Genomic DNA, 21292 nt, shown 5'->3' with positions numbered 1-21292 from the left:
GCTCAAGGAGTTACAAACAGTTATGTGACTTCTCCAGATATTACTGGGGGAAGGTCACTCCTTATAGGTGTGCAGAAGATTTGTGATCAACCAAGCTCCTCTTCTGAGGATTCTAGGAGATGGAATCGATTTCTTTTAAGTGAAGTATATTTACATTATTAAATACTGGAAAGTTGAATTAATATGTTTTCTGCACTGTTCTTGTGGTTGACCATGCAAATAGGCTAGCAGGCAATGCTACTTACGGGAATTGCATGTTTCAAGTGAATTTTAGAGAACATTCAAAAAAAGTAAGCTTCATAGTAATGAATATGCAGGCTAAGAACCCGAGGCTTAATTGTATTAACCTAGTCAGGGAGGAGAAATAATATAATTGGATATTATTCAATTATTATTCTTATTTGGATATTAGTAATTAAATGGCTTAGACATACGTGGTATGTTATGTGCAAGTTAACTAGCGCAGTGCAAATTTTGAATTTGATAACTTGGAATTCATAATGAAGGATCCACAGCCAAGAATCACATTTTTGAATGATTTGACAAACAGTACAAAATAATAAGCTAAGTAAAACAGTAAGCTGCTCACAGATCATTCACAAGTGGAAAAAGGCAATTATATGTGTTGGCTGAAGTGTTTGCCGCGTGCAGCATGTAAAGATGCTGGCGTGTTTTGACATGAAGACCGCATTTTTCTGGGAGGTCTTCCTGTATAGCCTGTTGCACAGAAATCTGAGGAGGGATATGTTTTCAGAAATATCTAGGAAATGTAGGGTCTTTCTCATATTTGGTATAAATAAATGGCTGGATTCATTTGAGATAGTTAGGACAGCAACACTTGGAGCAGTTCGTCAGGTCTTGAAACCTTGCCTGACTTTTCTCTAAAGCCTGAGGAAAACAGTTCATGAAGATTAGTAGTCTTTAACTTTTCTCAGGCGGGAATCCCATTTGGAAAGCAAAGTATGTGCATATCTCCAAGAAACTTGAAAATGTAGGAAATCTGAAAGTCTAGGACATTTGAAATCTATGAAGTTTTACCCAGAACATTATTTACATTTATTTTGCTTTTTTTCCTTCAGGAAACGCAGTTCGCCACTGTAACATTGAGAAGGGCTGGCTGCCTCCTGAGCTTTTCAACTGCACCACCAGCACTTTCGTCGATCTAAAAATCATGGTAAGCTGTGTTTTCTCAGTTTTGCCATCATTTTGTAAATGATCATCAATTCAGACTCCAGTTTGATATCCCTGCACTCCATTTTTTGACCGAGTCCTTGAACTCCCTCGTGTCCCATCAGGATCCTTGCGCTTTTCTGGCTCTCAGTTACATTTCGCACTGAGTTATCCTGTCAACCCTTTCTCAAGACAAACACCATTTTGATAAAAACAACCTCTTTGTGCCAGAAATCCCTACATGGTGATTGTCTTTGTAACTAAAAGGTACATCATTGTTGCTTTTTCTTCCTTCCTGCCTCTGATTCAGAATGAGAAGTTACACCACAATGAGACCAAGCTGGATGGAGACAAAACCATACAGATTGTGAGAGTGCTGCAGAATGCCACCAAATACACACAGAGCTTGTACGGCAACGACGTGAGGACAGCTTACCAGATGATGATCCGGGTCCTCCAGTATGAGAGCCAGCAGCAAGGGTTTGATTTGGCAGCCACCAGGGATGTGGAATTCAATGAGGTAAGAGACATACTACATACTGTGCTGAGCCTTTACAGTTTTATAGCAATGGATAATTAAATTTGTCTTTGACCAAGGTGGAGTGAATATCATGTAATGGCTTCATCTTTCACCAGTAAAACAGTCTTCTCAATTTAGAATGTGTGTGCACACATATGTGTGTGTAATACAAATATCACAGAAAGGGCTGTAGTGCCAAAAGCAAAATTCCTCACATGAAAAGAAATAATTAAGTTGATGTGTTATTCCTGGATAAAATAGCTTTATGTACAATATTCAATTCTTTTGGAAACCTTCCTAATGTGATAACTTTCATTTAAATGGGCAGTGAACTGACTCTGACCCATTTATTGACTCTGAATGTTTCTTTTAATTTAGTTTGGAAACACTTGAGTCATGTTTACTAAAGGGTTGGTACGTTGAAAGACATTCCATACCGTATTGATATTTTGAGTGCTGCAGGCACGTACGGAAATGCGTGCCAGAGGACTTCTGCTGGTCAGAGTGTTCATAAAAGTCCCAGTTATTACCAAAGACCTCACCAGGTCTAGAGAACAAGCTGTAGCACCCGCCCTTTCTGGGAGAAGCACGTAGTTGTGGTGGAAAAATGTGAGATGTGGAGCAAGTTGGAAGGTTTCTTTGGTCTGAAAATGTGAAGGTCGGATGGCCCATGTCAGGCTTGTAGATCTCTGCTCGTTGCCATGTGTGCTGCTGGTGCTGCTGTCCACTCTTGCCAACACTATTTCCAAGATCCTGACCATGGCATAGCACAGAGTCCAAGCTAAAACATCCTTCTGGACCTGTGGCAGCAGAGCCCAGAGCTCCAGAACCGGGGCAGGGGTGCTGGAACAACCCTCCATGGGCCAAGACCAGCCTCCGTGCTGGCCAAGGGTGGTGTGACTCCCTTTGAGGGTGTGCTACAGCCAGCTCGCTGCTCACAGCGCTCCAGGAGGATCAGCCAGGTCAGGCAGACTTTGGGGAGAACTTGGAGACCTTGTGCCAGGCCAAAGTGCACCAGAAGAGGACATCCCTGGGAAGGTGGGAGCAGGAGCAAAGGTGTCTGAGAAAATTCCTCAGTGTCTCGGATGATACAGAGAGCAAAGAACTTCTGAAATGTTTAACATTTTCGGTGCCCCAGATTTTAAGAGATGCAGATTTTTCTTCCCTAGAGAGACAGTGTACTGACAGACTTATACCCTGCAGGCTGTGCAGTAAATGAATTCCCCCATTCAGATTTTGAGAAGAGTCTTCATTTTTAGCATGTTTCCTTAAGTAAAAATAGGAACAATAAGCAAAAAAAAAAAAAAAAGCTTTTAAACCTCTGCATTGATTTATTATTCTCTGTACTTGGCACTGAAACTCATACAGATGATGTTTCCAAAAACTCCCCAAATATTTTTTAGGATAGGTCAGGAATTTGAAAACTAATCAGTAAAGCTTATGAAAAAAAGGAAGTAACATCCTAGTCTGAGGGAGCACTAGGGCAGAAGCAATTTGTATTTATTTTTTTTTAATAGTCTCAGGTAGAAGCCTGAAAAAATAGATAATAAAATAACATCAATAATGCTCACAAACAGTGAGGAGGCCTGGTACCAAGTACAGCATGTGTCTCCCACGTTCCTGGGGAACCACGTAGTGCTTCTCACCCTAGATAAAGGCAGTCGTACTGGCAGCCTCTTTTATCTCAATATACACCTGCAACCTCAGACAATACTTAAAGAATATAGCATCTTCCCTGTCTGCTTCTAAAGGGAGCCTAAATATTTGCCTTGGCTATTTTAGAGCTTGAGGTGATTAATTCCTACCGTATTTTCTGCACATTTTACCTTAGTTAGGAATTAGGTTTTGGCACAGTGTAGTTCATATGTACACCAAGGTTAAAAACTTTTTAGTGCTTTTCCCACTTAAGCCATTTTACACTCTCTTTGGAAGTTTTATTCTATTCAGCCTGAGGGTCCCTTTGCATATTCTTGTATGAAAAGGCAGAAGGGGCAGGTCCTCAGCTAGATCTTCCTTTTAACACCATTTGTAACATAAAAATGGGGGTGGAAGACACAACTGAAGTTTTTTTTGTGGATTTCCAAGTTTGTCTATGCAAGTTAATGTCATTCTTCCACATGTAAGTTGTCCTGGTTATCAAGGAATCAACAAAATAAAACAAAAAGTCAAAATAAAAGAGAAAGCAGTAATTCTTTCTGTGACTTTCTTTTGATTTTAACATATCACATTATTTTTATTCTTCTGGGGGAGTTTTTCAATGTACATAGTAAGTGCTCTACTTTTCTTGTCTCTCTGAGACAACATGGTTAGGTTTTCCTTCTGCATTTTCTTGCTAGGTTTCCTGTCATAAAGGGGAAAGAAGGTAGGCAGTTCTCTTACAGCCTCCAATTTTGGCTTACTTTGCTCATAAAAGGTTTGGAGGGATTTGCTTTATGTAAGAAAAAACCTCTGGGTAGGTAACGGGCATGCGTATTTTCATATGACTACAGTAGAACATGCCTGCATTAAAGTGCTTCGTTACACACTCACCTGAGGCAGTGATGCCAGTCATTTTCAGTATTCCTCACTGGAAACCCAGCGCTTTGTTTGCTTCATAATTTAGGCTTGTACTTTGTTTCTCAGCATATTATCAAAGTGGGTAGTGCTCTACTGGACCCCAGCAATAAGGAGCACTGGGAGCAAATTCAGCGAACGGAGGGTGGCACCGCTCACCTGCTCAGGCACTACGAGGAATATTTCAACAACGTGGCCCAGAACATGAAGAAAACCTACATGAGACCTTTTGTCATTGTTGCCACTAACATGAGTGAGTACCTGTGGCGAGAACTGCCGTTTTGTATTACGGCTTTAAAAATATGCTGGGTGGAGGTACCAGCTGTTTGGTTTAGTCATGACCGCTGAGAAACAGCATATTTGGGGTTTCTAATCAGATCAGTGCATTCATTTCTAGTCAATTGAGCCTTGACCCATACCTCTCAGTTGCCACGGGGGCCTCCTGAGATACGTCTCATCTGTTTTCCCGCTGAGCCACGCCACTGCTCTGTGTGGCATTTTGTTGCAGCGACAGTAGTGTGCGGGTGGTGGGCAGGACAGTCACAGGGGCATAAAAACCAAAGGTACGGGACCGTCGAGCAGCAACTCCAGGGAGGGAAGGATTATTGTTGAGCTGACCCAAACCGAAATACTTTGATTTCTGTTTAATAAACCAAACCCAAAATATTTCCCTTTGATTCAGGACTACCAGAATCAAAATGTTTTTGTCTTCACACTCAGAAAAAAAAGTCGTCTCAGTTTTTTAACTGAACTGAGATGAAAACAAAACCCAGAATTTCTTGCAGGTTGTAAATCCTGATTTTTTTCAACCAGCTCTTCCTGAGTAAAAAGGCGTGAGCTTGGAAGCGATGAGGCAACTCTGGCCTGAAAGGGGTCTGTTTTCTTTTGAACAGTTTTTCCAGGTGAACATGGTGTTAACGGAGTTTCCTAATGGCTCATCTGGGAGTTATTTAGAGACTAGGAAAGGAATAGGAGCTTGCAGATCTTAACTTGTGTATTTCTTCATATAGCAACTTGCAGTGGGTCACAGCTTTCGGTGTAGGGTTACCCCCAGGACTTCCAGCTTCTCACTTTTATTGGAACATCTAAATTGGCACTCAATGACTTCTCTTAAATGGGAAAGTTTCAAGTCAGCTCAGCTCTTTTAAATATTTTGGCAATTAAACAACAGGCAGAGCTGATGAGGTGAGCCAAAGAGGAATTTCTAGTGTAGAGGAAGGAGAACTGGGGAACTAAGGAGTAGTCTCAGGTAAAAATCCAGGTTATTTCCTTTGTTTAGCTGACTTTGCAATTTAACAGATGTAGAAGAACTGTATTTCTGAAGCAGCAGATCTAGAAATTCTGAAATTGGAACATGGCACTTCTGTATTTCTAGTGTTTGCAGGAGTGTTTTACCAGTATGAGATGCTGTCTTGTGAATTCCTTTCCACTGCAAAATAAATTTATATTTTGATAAATGTAACATAATGCTGACACGTAAGCTTTTATTTGTCACTTAAGGTATTAATTGAGAAAAAATAAATCTGATTTTCCATTTTGGGGTTTAAACATCTTCTCTGTATTGTGCATATATAGTAAACTTACAATGATCTTTCATATTGTCACAATATCATATTTGAAAGCATTGAAGTTCATTTTATGGGAAACTTTATTCCCTCCAGTTATTGCTGTTGACATCTTTGACAAGTCTAATTTCACCGGCGCTAGAATACCACGATTTCATGAGATTAAGGAAGATTATCCAAAGGATCTGGAATCATCTGTTGTCTTCCCTGATACTTTGTTCAGACCTTCAGACAGGAAAGGTAAAACCCTTCTGCTGCTTGTTGAAGGGCAGTTCTGACCAGCTCCCAAGGAGCGCGATTAATCCTTGCAGAGCGGCACGGTGCTAGGGTGAGAGCGGGGCGACCGTCTACACAAGTGAACGTTATTTCGGGCCGGAGCAGCTGTGCATACTTCTGAGGCATTTTGCCTGCCGGCAGTGACAAAAGCATGGCGGGCCACGTAACTGGCTGTACCTGTCTGCCAGGTCTCGCTCGCAGCCCCTCGAACTGCCCCGTCAAGGAGAGAGCAGTGCTCTGCCTCTGTTCCCACCAGGATAGGAGGGGACAGACGCCTGGAGCCTGCAGCCCCACGGTCACTTTCCCCACATCTGCACAGAGATGGAGGGAGGCGGCGTGAGAGATGGAGAGTCCAAACCTGAGAGGAGCAGAGCTATGTTCTCTAAACTAGACAGCGAGTAAAACGTCTTGAGATGGGTGAGGAGGGAGAATACTTGGGGAAGTACCTGCTTCGTGGTGTCTCTGAAGTACCCCGAGGTTGCCAGGAGGAACCACAGGTTATTTTAGGCAAGGGAAGAGAGAGAGGAGGTAATCAAAAAAGCAATAATTATACACGTACTATGGCTGAATAGCCTCCAGATGGGGAAGTAGTAACGCTTGTGAAAGTAACACGAAATAATTAATAAGCTAATACCACTTTATGACGTTTCCTCAGAAACAGGGCACCTGCTTGTATGACTTGTATCTTTTCAGTAAGGAAAAGAGAATGTGATTTTTAAGAGATACTGCCAAAACTGAAAGCTCGTTATATGACATAATTAGCAGAGAGCAATTCCGTGTGGCCAGTTGGTGTATTCATAACACTAGCTTTGCCATATATAAAGGTACATGCAATTTAATAACATGCATATTGTTTTAATGTTCTCCTTAAAACATGCACAGAGTATTTATGTACCTATGGATCTTCTAGCTTAGAAATGGCTTTTTTTTCTAGCTAGACTAAATGGTTATTCATGGTTCAATGGTTTCTAATTATCTGCTGTATAACTATGAAACGTGCTAAAATTTTATTAGAAATATCAAATATGACATTAGTGGTACAACAGTAATACGTCTGTGTCTCTGCAAAGCAAAATTAACAGTTTAAGCCGTAGCTCTGAAGTTACGGAAAGAATTTAATATTTGTGTTAATCCCATAGCAGTGCCTACAATGAAGCCTTCAAGTCAAAAGTTGTCCTCTAAAATGAGCAGTGGTGCACTAAGCCCCGAGAGTGCTTTTGCAAAGAGAAGGAAGCGACACCCGGATGACTCAGCGCATCATACCGTTGCCATGGTCATTATATACCGGTCCCTGGGACACCTCCTGCCTGAAAACTACGATCCTGACCGAAGGAGCTTGAGGTGAACTTCAGACCTGTTTGTGGATTGTGCAGATCCCTTCTGCCACTTGCTCTGAGTCTGCGGAGGCGGGGACAGAGCTGCTTTTATGCCGACTGAATGTCATCTGTGGTGCATTTGTCGCTGCAGTGCTGTCTCTTGTCCTCCTCTGGCACAATGTGGGAGAATAACCATGCCAGGAGTGCCAGCAGCTTTTGGAAATGCCGTTGTGTGGAAGGTTGATGCTGTGTCTATGCTTCACTTTCTGAGTGGAAGCGACTGGAAATCTTTTATTTGCAAAACCTACTTTGCATTTTAGCTTTTAAATCACCGTGGAATTTTTATCCTTCTGCAGATTGCCAAATCGCCCGATTATTAACACACCTGTAGTGAGCACGGCCATTCACAGTGACGGGGAACTTCCTCCCAACCTGATGGAAAAGCCCATCATAGTGGAGTATGCCATGCTGGAAACAGAGGAGAGAACGAAGCCTGTCTGTGTCTTCTGGAACCACTCCATCACGTATGTCTCCTGCTCGCTTTAGGGCTGTGCATGTCAACTCTCAGTAGCAGAGAAGTTGTGCCCAGGAAGATAATGCTGGAGGAAAAACCTTTTTTTCACAGTTTATTCAACTGGCAACTGAGTTCTAGTGGAATAGAGCCACGTAGTCATTTCCCACCAACCTGAGAAAAACGAAAATAATCATCATAACTCCTCAAACAAAGGATTAGCCGTGTGGTTTCTAACAAACACAGTGCCATCGTGTCTTTCTGCAGGGTTCATTTTCACCCAGCAGTAACAAATCTCACAATCTCCTTGTATTTACTCGTGCTATTTGCCCATGGATGTATGCCTGGACAGGCATAGTCTGACTCTAGAGCCTGAATTCGTGGCTCACGTGAGGTCCCTAGGTCAGGACTCTCATTGCCCCATGCTCTCTTTTTAGGAGGGCATCTCCAGGAGATGATTCAGTTCTTACATGGGCTGAATCTGCTCTGGCGACTGTGGACAGAGTACATGGCAAACAGACCTTCACCCTCGATGCCTCAGCCAGGGCCAATGCAAAAAATTACAAAATCAAATCTTCTTGGTGGTAAAAAGGAGGACTGATGTTTTGCGGACAATGTCGTATGAGTAAAGACTATGAATTTCTAAATCTCAAAATTTTGAATCAAAAGTCAACCTAAAAACAGCTGCACAGATAAGAAGCAACTTACCTTTAATTCGATCAACTGTTGTGGATTTGCTTTCAATTATTTTAGTGAAAAATTGCAGGAAGAGGAAATATCTTCTTTGGGACCTTAGACTGCTTCCAGTCATTAGGAAGCAATTATAATACATAACCAGAACATAACGAGAGAGTATTTGACTCTTTAGGACAAAAGTATGAGGGAAAAGGTTATATACTCTGCAAATGGCTCATTTAAGTCTTTTGTATTCAGTAAAGTCAAAGATAAAGATGTATTTTTCTTGAAAATGTGAAAAATGTTAAGAACTGGATACGCTCATAAGTGTTTTGATGGGTTTGTGTCATTGTGGAAACAACACAGTCCTGTTGGAGATATTTCAAGAGTGTGGATAAAACAAAAGAAAATGAGAAGTAACTACATGCTCTGCTGTCATTTCACAATATTGTAACTGTTACAGACATAATGCATTTTTCAACCATAAAACTAGGTGTTTCCTAATAACCCCAAAACTCTAGTAAACCTACTGAAAAATCCATTAAAAGGCAATATCCTGTGCTGGAAATAAATGAGCAAACTAACCTAGGAAATGTTTGCCTCCTAGTCAAAAGCTTCAGGAGATCATTGAAAGGATCCAAGAGGCAACAGAAATCTCTTATGTTTGTAATGATAAACTACTCCATTTGCCTGTATGTAAAACAGTGTATTTGCTTGTGTACGCAGACGATTCTGCCAGTTATGAGGGAATGGCAAGTCCTTTTTCATAAATCTTTAAACATTGTATGGGCTTGAATAACTCATTAGCTCTGAAGTGATTCATCTATTAGCTATTTGCTGGCAACTTCAATGGCATTGTTGTCTGTGTTACATCTTCCTACAGACACAGTTAAAAACAGTTCTTAAACTACATGTCACGAAAGAGTTTCTTAAAAAGCGAGTACTTCTTAAGAGAAAGTGGTAGTAAAACTGTTCAACAAATATTTCATTGCTGAATGAAAAGGATGTCCTGACATATCTAGTTAAAAACTCTTCCAGTAGCTACAAGACTAATTTTATTACTCATTAACTTCAGAATAGAATAATTAACATTGACACAAAATAATTTCTGAAGTCACTGAAGTTAACTGAAGCTTCACGGAAAGCATTTTCAAGGGAGAGGTTCCTCCCCAGTGTTAATACAAGAGATCTCCTGAAAGGAAATATTCTGTGATTTACTGGTTTTAACCATTTCCAGTTTACTTTTCAGAGGAACACTGGAACAAAATCATATTATTGCTGAAACACATTTCACATAAGAGCTCTACAAGCAGTGTCTAGATCTCAGAAACTTGTATCTCTGTATTTTTGGTATTTTTTACCTTTGTTGTGACCAGTTTCCTCTGCGCAATTGCTTCCCCACGTTGCTTGTGTGGTCTCTGACCGAAAAGCAATTGTTTTTAATTTTTTTTTTAAAAAAAATCAAAGCAGATTGTTATAGAACAAAATTTGGCCAGCAAAGCCAGCTATCATATCAGGAACTACTTCAACTGAAGGCTCTTTAAGTTGGTGATACTCTTTCAGGCAGGTGACAGCTATAAATATTTCTGTCTTGGTACTTACAGTCCTCTCTGGCTGTAAGAGCTGCCCCGGAGAGCAGTAGCAGCAGCAGGCGAGGGGATATCAGAGGACAGCTCTCAGAAATGCCTTTTTTTCCTCGCAGGATTGGCGGGACAGGTGCCTGGTCCTCCAGAGGATGTGAGCTGTTTTCCAGAAACCAGAGCCACATCGCTTGCCAGTGCAACCATATAACCAGCTTCGCCGTCCTGATGGACATTTCGAAACGAGAGGTGGGTGATGTCAGGCTCATGATTTTTGAGGGCTTTGGTTTTCAAGGACTTTGATTCAGAGGCTGAGCCTGAGCTTTGAGCATGACTCAGAGAATCATCAGCGGCTCTGTCCCATGTTGCAGTGAGTTGCCCCACGCCTGACAGCACCCGCTGCTGGGTCTGCTGATAAAAGCTTCTGAACTGGTTGGTGGACCCTCTGGTTGCTGCCTGTATACACTCAACGTGTTAAGTGACTTAAGAGCTGGTATCATCCACTCCTGTTGGTCATAAAGCACGTTGGTACGTTTGCTCAGTAGTAATGAAAATAGTGGCATTCCAAATAGCAGATTTGACTGGAGGAGAAGGAAGGAAAAACTCACAGAGGTCCTGTCAATCTGTCTTTCTCCAGAATGGGGAGGTGCTTCCTCTGAAGATTGTCACTTACACAACTGTATCCATCTCGCTGGTGGCTTTGCTGATCACCTTCATACTGCTGGTCCTGATCCGCACACTACGTTCCAACTTGCACAGTATCCACAAAAACCTGGTGGCTGCTCTTTTCTTCTCAGAGCTTGTCTTTCTTATTGGAATCAACCAGACTGAAAACCCGGTAAGAGTTACTCTGTGCTTATTCCTAGACTTGTTGTCAAGCTTTAAATTGGGGAGTACGTGTTGCCACTTTTACCTGGCCCCGTCTGTTTCACGTTCTCTTCTTTTTTTACTTCTGCTTGGCCTCAACACCCATTTGAAACATATCAGACTTTTAATATATTCTTGTGTGGTTTATATGATTAACAGCAATGCCAGGAGGTAGGATCATATCTTATTTTCAAAGAATATGTGACAGCAGCCCTGCTGAAGGCTTATTCCAGGAACTGAACCTTGAGCACTGATTTCTTCCTACCTTTCCATCAGTTTTTTTTCTTGTCTCGCTTTGTCTGTTCAGTAGGAAGCTCTACAGTTTCTTCTGCAGCAGGTACCTCACAAGCCCAAACAGCTTCTGGTGTTGACTGGTAGGTTGTCACCTATGTGTTGCTGTGCAGGTGCTGATAAATACGCGTGTTACGCAGCCACCGTGGCCATTCTGGAGAAGCCACTTGCCAGGCATGGGACAGCTTGCTACATCCAAGAGTCAACAGGAGATCTGTTGCTTTGCTTTGTGCCTTCCAGCCATGGGGATTGTTGGCTTCAGCCCATCATACATGTTGCCAAAGCTCAGTGTAGCCACCTCCAGCACTGTGCATGTCAAGAAACATAAACTGTGAATGGGCTGAATATGAGATACACGCCACACGTGAAGTGTGTGTGTGTTCTGTACCCAGGACCTCATTGCTCTCATAACTATGTGGCATTATACATAGCATTGCTGCTGATTCTTTAGCAGGACTTGTCTCAAAAGGCATGGTTGCAATGCAAACAGGTAGGAGACAAGCAGACAAGAGTTCCAGCACTGCTAAGTTTCACAGTCACCTGTACCAGTAGACAGGTGGCAGATAACATGCCATAAGAAAAATGTCCTTAACATATATGAAGAACATTCAAAATGTTAGTGTAGGCCTAATCTGAATACTCTGAAGAAACTTTCTCTTCTAGAAATCTGTTACTCTACATGTTTCAATCTAAATTTTGAGAGGGAATTACAATCTTGAGATGAAAAATAATGGACTATGCTGATTCCACATTGTCCAAGCAGCAGAAATGGGAGAATAAGCCTACATTCAACAAGTATCATCACCATTATGGTAATGACAACATGGTGCCTAACCACGCAGCCTCACTTGCTATGTACCTTAAGCATAAAGTGTCATTCTGGATTCTGCTATCTATCAAAAAAATTGTGAGTGCTAAACTTGACGAAGTTTTCCAGCTAGTACTATCACTTCCAGTCCCATTTTCCAATATTCCTCTGCACCAGGAACTCCAGTTCCTTATCCTCTGCTGTGGTGAGATCATCTGCAGTGACCTGCCCTCTGAAGTATGGTCTCAGGCCATCTGTGGCCCATGTTTATTTGTTTCATAATGTATGAGTTTGCATATTAAAATAACTTTGTTCAGATGAACTCACCTTGCCAACTGATCGGCAGCACTCTGTGTAACTTGACCTTTCCCATGCCTTCGTGAGCACACCACTCATTTTTCACTGCATTTCACTAGGAGTTCATACTCTTCCACTCACGAGGATTTCTTACTCTTCCAGTTCTCTGACATGAATACTGAGAAGCAGAGGGCCAAGCCTACATCCCTGCAGAATCTTACTAAAAATTATGCAGTAAATGATGACTCCTCATTTCCAGTTTCTTTTCTTAATATCATGAAGCATCAAACAAAGGTTTATAAGAGCAGTAAAACAGTTAATTGCAGAAATACAATATATACTAATGATTGTACTTGGTGAGATTGTTTTCTTTTGCTCCTTCTCATTTTCATTGCTTTGGGGCTCATGGTGTGATCATGTTCTTTACTGTTACCAGAACTCAGTGAAACACCCCAAACCTTTAACCCACTTAGAAAGATCCTTAAATTACAGAATATATTTCATACAGCAGAGAGCTGCTCCTTACAGCCTACCCAGTCAATTTGAGAAGTTAGGAGGGCTATAAGCCATGTCTGCTTGAGACAATTATTCATCTGTCTGTATGGAATGAGAGTTGTCTAACGAGTCATGCACTGATGAACATAAAGAGGTAAAGAATGCTGGAGCACAAATAATGCTGCGCTGCTTGGCACCCAGCCTGGCTTTTATGGGTTTCTGTAAATTAACAGTCTCATTTCTAGGTGAGGTTTTAATCTTTCCCTGGACTATTGATAGAAAGTGATTTATTTTCTTTCTTTTTTTCTTACCTGAAAAAGGTAATGTTCAGGGCAGCAGTCTACACATATGCCTGTGTGAGTAGGAACAAAAAAAGCTCGGCTTACATAGAGGGAGGAAAGGTCTTTTATTTGGCGAGCTACATTTTTAATAACACTCAGTGTTATAATAAAGTTGATGCAGTAAGTGAATCCAGAAAGCTGGCGGTCTTTGTATGTTCCCTTCACTCGCAAAGTTAAACAGGGAAACTTTCATTTCTGAGCATTATACCATGAAAAAACACTCAAAAGTCATGCCAAAATCTGAACGCAGGGTCAATGCTGCACAGGAACAAAAGGTTGCGAAACACAGTGTAAAATATTTCAAAACAAAAACTGAATGATTACAGAGTGCTCTTAATTCAAGCTTATCAGCAGATCGTTGGCAAAACCCTTTGCTTTGCTTCTGAAGGGAGAAGGTTAATTATGAGGTTTCAATTCAGGTGTCAGATGCTTGTGGTCATTCTTGAGAGGGAAAGCCAATTAGCAGATGTCACAGAAATGCCTGTGAGGGTCAGAGGTTTCAAGGTGGCTGTTTGGTCACAAAGAACGCTTCATCTACCAGTTTGCTCGCTGTAGCTGTTACTCCTAGTCACGCTAAGAACCCAGTCTCTTTGGTTTCAGCAGGTGTTCCATCTTTGCTGCTCCCAGCCTGGCAGAGCTGCATGGCCCACTTGGTGCTGCTGACATAGGATGTAAATCAAATCCAAACCTGAGACTGGAAGCTCCACGTCCCCTTGTTCCTAGCCAAAGACATGAACTACCCAGGCAGCACCAGCCTGCTTTCAGTTTGTCCTCATGACTCCCGCACCTGACTGCAAGTAGCACAACCTCAAGAGGAGGGTAGAGCAAAGCATTTCTAGACTGACAATGTCCTACAGCCTGGGTGTTAGGGCAGATTTCTGCAATGAATGGGAAGGGGCGCGACCTCCCAGCTCAAGCTATCTAAAGCCCAGAAGCCACTCCCTCGCTTTCTAGTCAAATACTCTTGATTTCGACATCAGGTAAAATCTGAGGAGTAGGTGGTGATCTACTTCTGGGTGCTTCATTTTAGTCCAGAGATAACAGCCAGACATCCTCCATGCCTTTTTGAAGTATATATATGCACAAGGTCTTCAGAGTTCATCATTGAAGACCAGAGCTGTGAGGGCCAAAGAGGTGGCCACTGCCTCACCCTATGGATGCATCCATGCTTTTTCTTTTCAATTTTTTTAAAAGTTTAGCAGAAAAAGGCCTGTAGATGGAAGAGACCTTTTCAGACACATAAGAGGAAAATAGTCTGGTGATCTTATATTAGATCATAAGGTTATGTCAAATTTTGCCTATTTGGGAGACAGACATTTCATTCAACTGGTAAGAAAGTTCCCCAAAGAAAGGCTGGATTTCTTTGGTTAAAGTCTACAGATCATCCGTTGCTTTTGCTCCGCACATTAACTTTTGCTGGGCTAAAGTTTCGTGGATTTCTGTCTCTAGAAGTGAAGTTTTTCCAAGCAAAAAGGACTTTCTCAGGGACTGGTCCTAAACTGATGACCTAAGACCATCTCAGACCTCCCCTCTACTCTGCCAAAGGAGACTTTCTTTGTACATTTTATTTTCTGCTAGTATCAGGCATGAAATAAACTGTACCAAAATAGGAGACTCCCCTGGAGAGTGATCACTCTCTAAAAAGAATGAAGTAGCAGAAAACTCCACAGGATGGCCCTTGTTGTGCACATGGGAGACACTCATTCAATGCAGGGCTGAAGGTGGCTCTTCTCAGGAGCAATTTGTTGATTTTGCAGTGAGACTCGTTTAGTTGATGCAGTTAAACACACTGTGGCTGAACTCGGTGAGGTGGCAACGCACAGGGCAGAGGGTCTGCAGCCTCCACAGGAGCATCCTCACCTCCTGCTCTGCACCAGGAGAAAGAGACAGGAGCTCTTCCAGCCCTACCCCTCCTGCAAGCAGAAGGAATTTGGACAGAGTAGTCGAAATGCTCACCTTGGTAGCAAATACGCACAGAGAAATTAGCCACAAAGTATGGAGGACAAGGGCAGAGAACAAAAGCGTGTTGGGTGGTAGGGTAAAGCTGAACCAGACTCAGAACAGGCCACATAATATTCTTCTTACAAAAAAATTAAATCTTTCACAATATGAACAGCTTTTCTGAAACTCTGACAAACTTAATTGATGGCAGTGTGTTTGGACTGCCAAAATCTTTTTATTACATTTGCCTTTAGCTGCATGGGGGAGCTGAAGACTCACCAAGTTGTGATTCAGAAGAGCAACTTTTAATTTTCCTGCCCCTTTCCCTTCTGCAGTTTGTGTGTACCGTGATTGCCATCCTCCTGCATTATTTCTACATGAGCACCTTCGCATGGATGTTTGTGGAGCAGCTCCACATCTACCGGATGCTGACTGAAGTGAGGAACATCAACTTTGGGCACATGCGGTTCTACTACGTCGTTGGCTGGTTTATCATAACAGGTACCCTCAACCACCCCAAACCGGTTTTGTTTCCCTTCCCTGTCATCCTTACTGGCCAGATTCAGGAAAGTTACCACATCCAAGACAGCTGTGGGTACACTCAAGTACTGCTGTCACTTCAGTGTTTTCCTGAAGGAAGGAGAGCAACACCAAATCACGCCTAGCAGAAGACAGCCTGAATTTGGCCCGTCTGTGTAGCAAACATCCATTGCCCCAGTTGAAGTGATACTGATGGTTTTACAATAACATGAATATCATTACACCCAGATTAAAACAGGGCTTGATGACACTGCTTGGAAATAACAGTATTTTTATTTCAACAGTTTTGCCAGTAGCCTCCAGGTATTTTCCTTCCCTGTGCTGGTACCTTGAGATTCGGACAGCTGGTTTCTCGAGGAGGTAGCTGCGGTGGTTTTAGAAGCGATGCTGCTCACAGGACATTACTGCCCTTCAGTGGGCATTCCTTTTGCCTACCCTCAGTTTTCAGTAAATGCTCCCTGAAGGGGATTTCAGCAGTTCTGTTTTACTTGGCATAAAAACATCCTGGGAATACTCAAGGAGCCTTTTACTTCCTTTCAGATACAAGGGCAGTAGCCTCCAGTTGAGGAAGAGTAATGAAAAGCTGGAGGCAGTAATCTTTTAAACCGTTCCAGAGTGATCCACAGGAGCACATCCATCTCCGCCCTCACCGTGCCTATTTGTGCAATCAGACATTGCCAGCGCTACCCTCAGCACATGGTGCTGCGTTAATTCAGGCAGACAGTTCCTTGGGAAGCGCGCTTCGCACAACAGTTGGAGCAGGGCTCTTCGGTTCAACTCTTTCAACATGTATCTGTTGCCATATGGGAAAACAGTTAACTTTTATCCAGTTACTTTCATTTTTACAGATAGCAACATACTGTCAGCAGTGGCAGAGGTGTAGATGTCTCTCAGATCAAACAAATGGCTATCACTCATATACCCTTGGAAAAATATTATGGAACAAGTTAGATTTAAAAATATATGGTGGTTTGCTTGTGTTTTTTTCTTTTCTGTGTGACTCAAGAAAGTGTAATTCCAAAACATAGCATAGGTTAGTGCATGTCAGTTCTCTCTGCAGAGAGCTGATAAGCTTTTCCATATCAACTTGTGTATAAATAATTTCTACTTCTATCAGTTTACCCGGAACACAATGAACACGTCTGACATTTTTAGAAATCTAGACATATCCCTGACCTTTTTAGAAATCATCTTTGAACTTCTGAAAGCTTTCAGACCTGTGTAACTCTCATCAGCACTCACAGGACTACTGCAGTATACTCAGAAACATTTAAGTGCAATCAAGTAATTGACAGTGTCGTTTCTTGTTAAAAAAAAAGTATTATGATTAAATAGCAATAAACCGTTTGCATTTCCGAGCACATAACTCTTTAGCAGAACTTTGTCAGAAGGATTTTCTGTTTCATGCTTAGTTTCTCTCCTGAATTTTAAATTAATTCTGACCTTGCTCAGTAGCAGTATTATGAGATCTAAATATTACAACTACAGCATTTTTACGTTTTTCTACTTAGATATTGTTCTCTGTGATATGGAGCTATTTTGCACTCTTGAAACTATGAGTTATGGTTCCAGATTGTCTCCTGTAATTAAATCTCTGAATCTACTGAATTTGCAGCTCATTTAAATGAAAAGTCAGATCCCTATTACTAAGCTGAACAAGTCAGAGGATTTTGTGAAATGAAGGATAAAGAAAATTAAGCCTTTAGTTTGCCCTTCCAGGTTTAGAAATCATCTGAAGAGAAAATTATTTCATCATAAATAGCAGAATTTCTTGCCCCTGGATAACTTTGTTACTGTACATATTTTAATAAGCTTCTTCTATAAATATTCAATTCTGTTATCTAAACAGCAAGAAGGATCCAAGTTCAAAACATAGATCTTAAACACGATTTCTCTTAAATTGCTTTATGATAGAAGGATAAGGTATGTTTCTTAATAGTGGAAAAGCCTCAATATAAGAAGGAATTTTAGTCTTGTACATCTAAAGGATGACTTTTTTGTTTTACTTAAAAGATAAATATCTAGCCCGTTTCTTCTTTATCATAGCTATCCTGAAAAAAGAAAGCAATCTACAGTAGCAGTGGCTTTGCTCTGGTTTGTTTATTTAATTTTTCTATTTTCCATGCTCAAACTGACATCTATTTCAAGCTGGCCCATCCTAAGGCGTCTGTGATGAGACTAGGCTACTTGCAGAAGGGACCCTTGACCTTTAGAGCAGGGAAAAAGTTAGTAAAACATTTACATAGGGAACACTCCAATGGGGAAGAACTGCATTTAATCACAGCACAGAAAAGCAAACTGCCATGAATAAAAGTAGGATGGAAGTTGGGAGAAGGCTTACAGCCATCAAAAGAGTGTGGATCTGGAATATTCTTCCATAGGGAATGATAGCAGAACATTTTCCATTTGCTTTAAGCTTGCTTATTTTAAAATGTAGTTTGATCTATCTAGGAGAGGGATTTTATAACTTCCTTGCCTCAGGAGCAAAGGGCTGGATTTGGCACCTAGCAAGACCCTTCCAGTTCTGCATGCCTTCACAGCAACCTGCTAACTGGCTGGCGTACATGTGCAATAACTGCTTTGCCACAGAGACTGCAGTGCTCATGTTAAAACAGGTTCTTACGTAGCCCTAAAACCAATATCACCCAGAAAATGGCACTTTCCGACCACACTATTTGCTGTGAATGCTATGAGAGACAATGAATGAGGGGAGGGATGAGACTGACTCGTAGAATCCTGAGTCACACGTGGCTGCTAAGCCCGCAGGAGCTCAGAAAGGTCAAAACTTGCCCCTGTGGCAGCACCTCTCCACGGGCTGCCCTTCACACACCCCTGGGATGGGTGCTGGTCCCCAGAGGAAGCTTGGCAATAGGATCAGCCCCAGTTCTGCAGAGATCCATGAGCTATCACAGCCCGCACACTCAGTTGTTCTCAGGACAGCCAGACTGCAGCATTTAATCAATTACCCAAGCAGCTTTCTATATTACATTGCATTGCCTTCATTCTGCCTTTAGGTAAAGTGTTATTTCGCATACTGTTGACTGCAGTAAAATTTGAACCACGTACCTGAAGACTGCAATTTGCCCCATTTTTTTAATGGAGAACTTTAGGGTAGGATTTTGAGGGTGAAAAAATGCTGCCATCTGCCAATTACTCTTCGAGCCAGGTGTTTGACCATTCTGTAGTTTAAGTCTTGCTAATAGGGAAATCAAGTCCTGGGAAACAGACTGTGTCTGTAGAATTACATCTGTATAAAATACTTTATGGTCCCTTAATCATTTATGGCTAATTCTGGATGGCAACTGCTGAAGGGGGTGCTGGAAGGGCACATGGAAGCAGGGAGGGAGACCAGTCCTATCTCATTCCACATTTCAGAGAAAACAGATCCAATATCCACTGCTTTGCCAAATAGCCAGTTTAATTTTCACAGACCGTAGGCCTGTACCAGATGTGAATATTGGCTGTGGGCCAGCTTTAAGCAGCAAGAGTGAAACACAGCCACCTCTCCCTTTTCCAGTGTCTTTTCATCAAAGCACATGGGGCTTCATTCAAAAAAAGGAATTTATTAGTGCATGTGAATTCTTCTTGAGGAGAACAGCACTGCCTTGGCCACCTACTTGAGTCAGGACATACGCTCGACGCAGTAGGTGCCCCTGATGCCCAGACAACCTGCTGCTGGCATTTACCATATGTCACTGGCCACAGGCCTGGCAGGGATCAGTTTCTGTGTCTTGAAGAAAGAAAATCTTGTCAGTCAACATACACCTGTCTCAAAAGGGGAAAGGAGTCTGCGCAGGAGTTAGCAGGGCTCACTGAAAGAACTTTAAACTAGATTTGAAAGGGAGAAGGGATAAAACCAGGCTTGCTAGAGAAGCCTGAGGGCAGCATGCCAATGTGTGAGGGATGGTGTGCTAGTGAGGTCCTTGAGTCTGTCATCTCAGTGGAGGAAGGGGATGGAGTAAAACGGCAAAGGTGCAAGGTTTATTGATGTCATAGAAACCACAGAAGCCTCTAGGAATGGTCATGTAGGAATTAGGGCTGTTTCCTCCTGAAAAGTGGCAAGATCAATAGCCCAACTGAAGTGCATCTGCACGAATGGACGCAACATGGGCAGCAAACAGCAGGACCTGGAAGCCATTGTGTAGTGGGAAGATGGTGACATAGTTGCAATCAGACACATGCCAACCCAGTACACTCACACAACTGAGTGCTACACTGGATGGCTATAAACCCTTCAGAAGGAAAAGGCAAGGAAGGAGCGGTGGCTGGGTAACCCTGTATATTAGGGGGTGTTTTGAGCTTGATGATGGTGACAACAGGGTTCAATGTTTATGGACAAAATTGGGGATAAGGCCAACAAGGCAGATATCATGGTAGGAGTCTGTTATAGACTGTCCAACCAAGGCAAAGAGGCAGAAATAATGGTATATAAGCAGCTGTGAGAAGTCTAGCCCTTGTTCTCATTAGGGGCTTCAGCTTACCAGATATGTGCTGAAAATACAATACAGCAGAGAGAGAACAGTCCAGGAGATTCCTGGGTTGTGTGGAAGAGAACTTCCTCACACAGCTGGTGAATGAGCCAACTAGGGAAGGTTCTCTGTTGTCTGTGAACAGAAAAGGATTTGTGGGTGATGTGATGGCTGGAGGCTGTCTGTAGCGATCACAAAATGATAAGAGTTTTCAACTCTCAGAAATAAGGTGCGAGGGTCAGCAGAACTGCCACCTTGAACTTCTGGAGGGCAAACTTTGGCCTGTTTAGCAGACTGGTTGACAGAATCCCTTGGGAGGCAGTTCTGAAGGGCAAAGGATTCCAGAAAGGCTGGGCATGCTTCTTATCTCCTTCTATGACAAGGTGACCTGATTAGTGGATGAGGGAAAGGCTGTGGATGTTGACTTTAGAAAAGCCTTTGACACACATTTGACACAGCATTTTCCTGGAGAAACTGGCTGCTCATGGGTTGGACAGGCATACCCTTCACTGAGGGAAAACTGGCTGGATGGTGAAGCCCAAAGAGTGTTGGTGAATGGAGTTAAACCCAGTTGGTCGAGTGCATCCTCAGAAAGTTTGCAGCACCAAGTTGGGCAGAAGTGTTGGTCTGCTTGCGGGTAGGAAGGGCTCTACAGAGAGATATGGGCAGGCTGAATTGGCCGGTTGAGGCCAGTTGTATGAGGTTCAACAAGCCCAAGTGCTGGGTCCTGCATTGGGATCACAGTAACCCCTGGCAAAGCTACAGGCTTGGGGAAGAGTGCCTGAAAAGCTGCCCAGCAGAAAAGGATCTGGGGGTGTTGGTGGACAGCCGGCTGACCATGAGCCAGCGCCAGCAGGAGTGGGGAAGGGATTGTCCCCCTTTACTCAGCTCTGGTGAGGCCACACCTCAAATCCTGTGTTCAGTTTTGGGCCCGTCATAACAAGAAAGACATTGAGGTGCTGGAGCGTGTCCAAAGAAAGGTAGCGAAGGATCTAGAGCACAAGTCTTGTGAGGAGAGGCTGGGGGGCTGGGCTTGTTTAGGCTGGGGAAAAGGAGGGTGAGGGGGGGCCCTTTTAC

At 42.5% G+C, this 21292-nt stretch overlaps 1 protein-coding gene across 1 annotated transcript in view; it reads left to right on the top strand.

The window, feature by feature from the left end:
- The window catches only part of LOC104278514 (cadherin EGF LAG seven-pass G-type receptor 1-like), a gene marked incomplete at its 5' end in the record, with an annotated part of 98541 nt that overhangs the window by 65573 nt on the left and 11676 nt on the right, over positions 1-21292 (top strand). The window contains 9 exon segments of the mRNA XM_009875516.1: positions 1080-1174; positions 1481-1690; positions 4313-4496; positions 5905-6048; positions 7224-7425; positions 7757-7924; positions 10289-10415; positions 10804-11004; positions 15542-15707. Coding sequence (XP_009873818.1) covers positions 1080-1174; positions 1481-1690; positions 4313-4496; positions 5905-6048; positions 7224-7425; positions 7757-7924; positions 10289-10415; positions 10804-11004; positions 15542-15707 — 1497 coding nt within the window.

This window comes from Apaloderma vittatum, unplaced genomic scaffold, assembly GCF_000703405.1.
Source record: "Apaloderma vittatum isolate BGI_N311 unplaced genomic scaffold, ASM70340v1 scaffold8088, whole genome shotgun sequence".
NCBI lineage: Eukaryota > Metazoa > Chordata > Aves > Trogoniformes > Trogonidae > Apaloderma > Apaloderma vittatum.
This window is presented reverse-complemented; position numbering and strand designations above follow the sequence as displayed.